Consider the following 8,979-nt stretch of genomic DNA (forward strand, 5'->3'; position numbering starts at 1 on the left):
TTGTTTTGATCGATAGAAAAATCAACAAACATCCCAATACAGCAATACCACTTCAGTTGAGAACTTGAGAAATTGCAAATTAGAATCACAACCAACCAGATAGAACACTTGCCATCTCCTGATATTCTACAACTCAGCCAACCCAACTCACCCTCAATCTCTTCGTTATACCACCGGCCTTCAACAGACTTCAACAGACTTCATACCATCATCTTCTCATCTCACATTCTGCTAACTCCTATCTCAACTTATCACTCAATCTCCTTTTCTCCGATAAATGGAATCAAGATCGTCTCATTCAAGACTTAGACCACATCCTCAATCTTTATTCGCTTTGATCTCTGCATTCACTGCTGTCTTAGCTCAACTTGATTTATCTCAATATGCATCTCAACCCCGGTTGGTCATCTTTTTCAATTTCATTATATCATGAAACTAATTTTTAACCTTCGCTTCTTCTCTCCTACAGATGGGCACAGGCATCTCTCCTTCTACCTGACAATTCTCTCTTAGTCTATGGTGGAAAAGTTTCAGGAAATGGTGGCTACACCTACTCAAGCGCACCTGGTCAGTCTTCATACAATGCTCCTCGTTTTCTAAACTTGCTTTCATCACGCGAAGGATATAGGCTGATGATCGACGCGTTATCAAACTTGAACAGACACGAACGATCTACTCTATCTTACGCTCGATTCAGCTTTTTCAGCCAACTCACCCCCTTGGCAATACCTCTCTGGTTCTCAGATACCAAGCAATTCATCAGCTTCACCTCCAACATCATATTCCTCTCTTGCTCCACTTCTAGATCAAACTACAATCCTTTCCTTTGGGGGATCCGCTTCTTCGTCATCCAATCTCACTGGCTCGGATAGCGCTTCGATCATCTCTCTACCTTCGTCTCCCTCCAACCAATCTAATCTTGTCCTCATCACTCCACAAACCTCTGGCTGGGCTCAACAACCCATCCGACGTATTCGCCATTCTACAAACTCCGCAAGTGCTCCTGACTCACTGAGAATATGGACACTCGGAGGTCAACGCGCTGACGGAAGTCAAGCAGTCTTCGACGAGTTATGGCAATACTCGGCTTCTCACTCTTCGCCTCAATCCGGTACTTGGTCAGCATGTCCACCAGCACCACAAGCAATCTTTGATCATTCAGCTGTCACTCTTATAGACTCGACCAACGTTGTTCGACTTTATGTGATAGGTGGCATGGGTGGAGATGGCAAGCTAGTTGACATGAAAAACTTATATCGCTTTACTCCCGACCTCACTTCGTCCTCCTGCTCTGGAGTTTGGGATACCATACAACTAACTGGCACATCTATTCCATCACCTCGCCGAGGTCTTTCAGTTGTTGGACTCTCAGCTACGCAGCTCATGCTTTTTGGTGGCGCTTCTGCCAGTGCTTCCGATGTGTATTCGGATCTTTGGATACTTGATCTTACTCAACTCAGCTGGTCCCAATTGTCCAACACCGGGGCAACAGGGGCACCATCAGCGCGATGGGGTCACTCTATGGCGCGTGTCGGTCAACGGATTATCGTCACCTTTGGCTATGGCCCGGTTGATGGTAGTCTACCTGCGCCTGCTGGAGCGTCGATCTTTGACCTCGATACCGGCAAGTGGACTTCAACATATGTTCCGAGTCAAAGTATCGCATCTGCTCAGTCGGCACCTTCGGCTCAAACCACGGCGTCATCCCCCGGGGCTGGTGCGGGAGCCGGAGGAAGTGTGGGTTCTCAGAAAACCGATTCGCCTAGTTGGCAAGTCCCTGGCTCACTCGATCCCGTCAAACCTATCCCGATACCTACTCCCAACAAGACTACTAGACCTTCAATGATGACTGCTATCATCGGTGTCGCTGCAGCCCTTGTTGGTGCGGCAACGCTCCTTGGTGGATCAATATACCTTCATCGTTATCAAAAGCGACAACAACAAGCTCGTAGAATTGAAGCCGAAGAATATCGAAGAAGGGCTCATGGTCCAGATCTACCTTATAACAACGAAGATGATCATGATGGTGACGAAGTAGGATTAGTCTTCAAGAATGAATCTTTACATGCTCCTCACATAGGAGTAGCAGCAGTAGGAGGTAAAACCGGATTGAAAGCTTTAGCAGGCATAGGAGGCTTTTGGGCTCAACGTAAACGAAGAGAAAGGTTTGATATGTTGGCAGATGAAGAGAGTGATATCTGGGATTCGACACCGGCTACATTATATGACCCTCATCATCGTCAATTGAGTGGTGAAGAACAGAATGTAAGGAAGAAGAAGTATTTGGATGGGTTTGCTGATCGGGTTAGACTTCCTAGACCTACGCCCATGACAGAAAAACCAACTGCTGCACCATTGATAACGGTGAGTCTTTTCGATATTTACTTGTGTTTTCAGGAAGCTGACCTGTTTAATTTTAACATTTTCAGACTCGAGGTGGATTAAGAATATGGCGAGGGTTGGATGACTGTTCAGCATCATCTCAAATTGGATTTGGGACTTCCACTAGTTTTCTTGGTGCATCCCTTGCACCGTGGAGCGATGATGGAAGAAGTTCGACAATGCCAGACGTGGCTAGATTCGAAGATCCATTTGAAGATCAACACTATCTACAACGACAATACTCCAACGCTTCTTCATCTCAATCGAACTGGCATCCAAACCCATTTAGTGACCCAGAAGGAGGAGCAGGGGAAGAAGAGCCAGAAGAAGAAGAAGAATCACTTAGCGAACACACAGCTCTTACTTTTGCTTCAACATATCCTGATTCTCTTGATCCATCACAAACTACTGGTCCTGTCACACCTATTCCCCAACAACCTTTACCCCTACCTGCACCTAAACCACTAGATAGAAGAGCGACATGGTGGGATCGATTTAAAGAAAAACATTCACAAGTTGTAGATCGATCTATTGAACCTATCAGAGATCCAGCACCACCACCATTAATCCCATCGCCTGAACCGGAGGCGAATGTAGTGGCGGTAGATGAACACGGTAGAACAAATATCAATTCCAATGAAGTTGAAAGTCAGACATCAAAACATCAAAGTAAATCATCGAATCGTACTGCAACCAGTTCAATGATTCAAACCGCTGAAGCTGAAATGACCGTAGTACAAAGAATCACATCAGTAGATAATAGTCCAGTTCTAGAATCTCATGCTTTATTTGGACCTAGAGAATTACTTGGTGATCAACCTTTACCATTACCGATTGTGAATAAAAAACTTACAGCAGGTACACTTGGGGTTAAAGCTATTGTCAAACAATTTGAAAATGGAAAAGAAAAGCCTTTGAGTTCTACTAGTTCAAGTTCGGTTTCAGGTCTTGGAATTCAAGTAGGAAATGGAAAAAATCAAAAGGTTTTACATGGTTTAGTTAAGAAACCGATTTTGTTTGTGGCTAATCCTGATCATAGATGATGAAAAAAATAATTTCGATTTCGATTTAGATATCTTGAATGGTTAATGCAAACCAAAATCAAATGGTGTATGAATTTATGAAGTTATGAAGTTTTCTTGAGATCTATGGAAAAAAAATTGATGGATGGTTGAATTGAATATGTTGAATATGAATTATAATTTCTTTCTTGTTTCTTGTTTGACTCTTTTTTTTATTGAATCATTATTTATTATCATTTTCTCTCTATCTCTGTTTCTCTCTCTATCTTGTATCTCAGACTCATGGTTCTTTTCTATATGGGTTTTTACAAATGTTGGAGAATATACCTTGTTGTTATAAGTAAAGAGTAGGAAAAAATTGATTTTCATTTTTGTTTAATAAGGAGAGAGAAATTAAGATGAAAATTAGAATCGAGAGTCAGAAAAATCATGAGTATTTTATCCTTTAATGAACTTTTGTTTGAAATATAGCTTTGTCACCTTGAATGGGCACACTTGAGCTCAATAGGGAGAAGATAAACATGACATGCAGAGATAAGGAAAATCAATTTGGGTTACATTCAGATTCTATAATCTGAGGCTACGTATAAAAGATTCATGGGGGTTTTCCTTGATTTAGGAAATTGAAACTAAAAAGCTAAGATGCATGATCAATGAATCAGGTATTTGTTGGGGAAATGCAAGAGTTAAAAAACAAAAGACCACTAACTGATTCTTTGAAGTCCCCCCAACAAGATGAAATTGAATGACCTGTTGAAATTTGATGATAGGAATATATATCTTGTACGCTTTTTTTGGTCAACTCAATCACTGGAAGCATAATTGAATGAACCTCAGGCATCCAACTGATGGTCATTTCCCAAGAGATTTTCGACCAATTATCTACTCTACTAGAAACCTCTAAATCTTGAAAATGACTTGATCACATCCTTTGGATGATTTTAAGTCTTCCTAACATCTTTTGGTTTTCTGGTTTCATAATTATACTCCCTTTCACCTTGAGAAAAAAACTTGTAGGGTTTTTTGAATAATCTCTTACAAATTCCAGCGCTTCAATTTTAGTTTGATATGGCCATTGTACGTTTTTGTGTTCAAAGAGTTCGTGTATACATAGACTTTATGAATGAATATTGGGAAAATTCCATGCAATTTTCCTAATTGCAGTGCAGTTTTTGCAAGACCCGGGGTTCTTGATCCCAGGTTGCAGAGCGCTGGTACCACTATATATGGTGGTGCCATTGCGGCGCCTAAAAGCACTACGCAACCACACTGCAACTGCAATATAGTGCGCAGCTCTTGCGGTATTGCCTCTTGTCCATTCAAATAAAGCATCCAACAAGTATACTTGTGAAATTATTGGCTGTAGAACCCTTCCACTCACCTAGCACCTAATGGAAACACTATGATAATGAAGCTCAACAGACTCATTCAGGTATGAGTTAACTGTGGTGGATTATTCTTCGTATGCTCATTGTTTTGAAGATGATGTCCCTGGCGTCCTATGAGTTTTCTACTTTGATCTTATGGCTACACATGAAATCCATATAGGAGAACAGGTCAGCACAACAGCCTATTCATTGTGCAACTTCCTGAAAAGAAATCACTCAGCACCAGGGAAAGGGGGAACAAGAGTCTACATGCATATGAAATATCACAGCTGATTTTACTTCAACTGAAGTAAGAGAAAATACTTCCAGTTCCGTTTGATCAGTATGATGTCTTGTGTCTAAAAGACTGGTTCTTGGCACCCAACATATACTCCCTCAAGCTTCCGCTGGAAGGTCTTTATGATCTGACATCACAGGAGGTTTGTGAGACTTCTGAGCTTGAGGAAGGCATCATTTGGAGACAGCTCAAACACATTAGATAATGTTGTGTTTAGAGTTTGTCTTTCATACCTTGAGCTTTGTTTAGATGCTCTAATCACTTCATAGGAACACAAGATTTTACATCACCTCAATAGTTTATGCAATAGAATCAGGCATCTCCCTAAATGAGGATCACTTATAAAGGGATCAACACCAGAATTACTGCACAATACAACAGCCCCTGACCCGTTCTGGTTGCATTGCAGAGTCTGTGCTGTCACTGTAGCCAGTCCCTGATTGTCACAGCTTACCTGTTTGTCTCTCAGTATAATGGTGGAACCACTATGCATATTCTTGCCATGCAGGTCACCACATGGAAAAGTGCTATGTAAGATGGGATCAGCCAAAGATATGCAAAAAATGCTGAATACATAAATTCAGCAAAAAGACCAGACATAGAAAACAGACAGATTGAGCAGTCCAAGTCACAGGAAAACAATAAAGATGGTAATGAAAACTTGATGAGAGGCAAGAAGGCTAGCTTTATTCTGAGATGTGCAGTGCCAGTTCTATTATGGGAGTTTAAACCTTTAGTGTTTAGTTCACAGGCTAAAATAAGTCTTTTGATATGAATAGCAGATACCCCAGTGGCTGCACAACTGCACTTCAACTGCTGCTGACAGTAGAGTGGTTTGAGTATCAATGAGATAAAGAGTGAAAAACATCAAAACATGGTAACTACATGGTTATCATATAGTTGGAGGAGAGCCTGTTTTCAATGAAACTTCATCTTTTTTAGTATTAATGCAAAGATTTTATCTATTCAATGATGTTCCGATCGAGCTTTCATTACTCCTTAGAAGGTCTTTTTTCCAAACAAATGGAAGTTTCCTGGGTTTTGGAAACTTGAACTAAGACATAACACAGAAATCTGCCATTAGTTCAAGAAAAATGCTGTAGTAGAAACAAAATCAAAAAGCACACCACTTCCTTGAATTCCTCCCACTTATATGGACGGTCTGTCAAACTATATTGCTGTTTTATATTGTTGAAATAAGAGGATCTCATTTCTCGCACGTTTAGAATTGAGGGACTAGTTGGATGAACCTTTGATATCCAATCCAGGGTAATTTTCCAAGAAATTGGAGACCACTTCTTATAAGTTGAGGTAACTTCTAGGGTTGTTATAGAATTGCCTTTGATTGTGGAAAATATATCTGCTAGTACCACATGGCTTTGTTTGCTGTCATATATTGGCCTATAGTTTGCCAATCCTAGTGCCAATTTGTCAAGATCTTTCTGTATCCATTGTTTGAAGTGGTTTATTGCAGATTTAAAAGCTTGAGAAATGTTGTGGAATGGGTATTCCCTGCACCTTCCTTCAAACAAACGGTGCAGATGAGAGGTTTGATGAATGTAGAGTGGGAAAACACCATGCTCCAAAGTCCAGGTAGATACACTGTCCCAACTTGTAGGATCTAGTCCAAGATATTTCTGTGATAAGTATCTGACTGTAAAGTCAACCTCATGCCAAAACAGAAACATCTGAGAGAAATCCCTTGGATATTCTTTAATTACTTTTCTCCCCAGATCACTCCCAAAAATTGATTGAAATTCTGTAGCTCTTTCATGATCATTGGGTATATTTAGTAAAGAATCCTTGCGAACCTGTTCCCTCATCTCAAAGAATTTTTCTTTTCTTTTGGTCTCTGTAGGTAAATCTTCACCCCCTGACATGTTGTGAGTGTTACTGGTGTCTTCTGGTGAAGAATATCTGGTCCTCTTGGAGAAATCAAGATTTGTATCTATTGCAATTGGATTTTCTTGTTGGCCTTCCACATTGCTCAAAGTTAATCTCATGTTTTTATTTCTACCTTCATAGTCTTCAGAGCCTATGGTCTCAGAAAGTGGGCTGTTGTATTGACTTCCATACTCTCGATTCCCAGGGAGTGGATTTATGTTGAGGTAATTTACTTGTTGCAATGCTTTTGACTTGAGACAGGGTCCTTCTTCAAATGTTGGGCCATTTTTTTCCTGAATACCAAATGTCATCTCTTGTGGATTGTGTAGTTTCCTTCCTGCAATCAGATATGGATCTTTGAGATGACCTACTCCTGAAGCTTCTTCTGAGGTTCTGGAGAGAAATAAAGCCCCACCAGGACTGGCCCAGTTCATGTTTAAGTTCATTCCACTTCCCTGAGATGAATGATCAATGAATAAATCTTCATCTGGAAGCTCTGCAAGATCTGCATACATTGGGTATTGGTTATCAATCCTCCAGAGGCCATCTTGTCCGTAAGTCTCTGTTGAAATTCCATGATCAATAAAATTCCCTGTGTAGACTCTTTTTGCCAATTCTGGATTTTCATGATCTTCCAAGGCCCATGATAGAGAGAACTGGAATGAAATCCATAGACTAAATATTTGAGTGAGTATCATGGTTTGATATTATATCAATATATCAGTCAGGATTGGGGTTTGTAAGAGTTGAGGGTTTTTATTTGCACAATTACATAAAATTTAAACTCAGAGATCTTCAACTATATTTGTCTGAAACACTTTAAATCAAAGAACTATGATGAACCATGTGTTAAAATCATTTCAAAGAATAAACTTTTAAAGATTCACAAGATTCATGCACATTTACAGAACAAGGGCAATAGTTTCATATCCTACAATTTATGACACTTTTTCTATGAAATGTGATTCATCAAAACTTACAAAACATGTAGCATAAAAATACTACACAGCAGGTGTTTGGGCGAAAGCCCCAAGCTAAAAAGCCTAGGGTAGATAAAATTACTTTGAGATAAAAAATGTAAAAACCCCTACGGGGAGGCTAGCGGACAACACACATAACCAATAACCAACGCACACATAAAAGATACTTCTAAGAATTTAAGGAAAAAGGAAACTTTACACATAAAAAATACTTTTAAAGAAACTAAAGAAAGAAAAAACCTCAATACAATAACAAACATACTCAACTGAAAAAATATCATAGTAAGAAAATAGAATAGAAAAATAAAGAAAGAAAAAGGAAAGAAACCAAGGGAAATATGGGAGGGTGGGTAATAAAAATATAACAAGGCACAAGCTATCAAAGGAAATAGAGATAGAATACCAGATGGGAAAGTAATCGAATAAGTTGGTGAGGTGGTAAACAGGATATGACATCATATCTGCGAATGACATAAAAGGAATAGAAAAAAGGTCCGACCCGTTAGTAAATGTTACACATGTTATCAGTCCCAACTTATTCCCATTCCCATCAGTTAATAACTCGTTACCAACTACTAGAAATGTGATTCATCAAAACTTACAAAACATGTAGTATAAAAATACTACACAGCAGGTGTTTGGGCGAAAGCCCCAAGCTAAAAAGCCTAGGGTAGATAAAATTACTTTGAGATAAAAAATGTAAAAACCCCTCTCCGACCCGCCTATACACACCGTATAGACAGAGTGGTGAAGTAGGAGAGGGAAAGAGAATTTTGTTAAAGAAAAATTTTTAGAAATGAGAAACAAGGATAAGTCAGTTTCGTGTATATCACCTTAACAGCAGGAATAAGAATTAAATCTCCTCCAACAAGAAAAGAACGGAATGAAGCCGTTATGTGACCAAAAACCAAACGGGATAAAAATCCCAAAACCAAGAGTACAGGCATGAAAGCCCATACTGCGCCAACCATCAAGGTATGAAAACCTTGATCACACGAAACACATGAAACATAAAGCCTAAATAGAAACGGCACGAAAACCGAAAC

The 8,979-nt window shown here is 39.6% G+C and overlaps 2 protein-coding genes across 2 annotated transcripts; one reads left to right on the forward strand and one right to left on the reverse strand.

Annotated features, from left to right (window-relative positions):
• Window positions 1–2,955: 2,955 nt before the first annotated feature.
• Window positions 2,956–3,775, forward strand: MELLADRAFT_73704 (uncharacterized protein; the record flags this gene model as incomplete). The annotated part of the gene is given in 2 exon segments (XM_007418940.1): window positions 2,956–3,438; window positions 3,454–3,775. 1 exon segment carries the CDS (start codon window positions 3,084–3,086, stop codon window positions 3,423–3,425), a length of 342 nt encoding a protein of 113 aa, XP_007419002.1.
• A 2,252-nt stretch (window positions 3,776–6,027) lies between these two features.
• MELLADRAFT_114137 (uncharacterized protein) lies at window positions 6,028–7,651 on the reverse strand (the record flags this gene model as incomplete). Its single annotated transcript, XM_007418941.1, has 2 exons — window positions 6,028–6,123; window positions 6,197–7,651. 2 exons carry the CDS (start codon window positions 7,649–7,651, stop codon window positions 6,028–6,030), a joined length of 1,551 nt encoding a protein of 516 aa, XP_007419003.1.
• Window positions 7,652–8,979: the final 1,328 nt, after the last annotated feature.

Source organism: Melampsora larici-populina, assembly GCF_000204055.1.
Source record: "Melampsora larici-populina 98AG31 unplaced genomic scaffold MELLAscaffold_114, whole genome shotgun sequence".
In the NCBI taxonomy this organism is placed as follows: domain Eukaryota; kingdom Fungi; phylum Basidiomycota; class Pucciniomycetes; order Pucciniales; family Melampsoraceae; genus Melampsora; species Melampsora laricis-populina.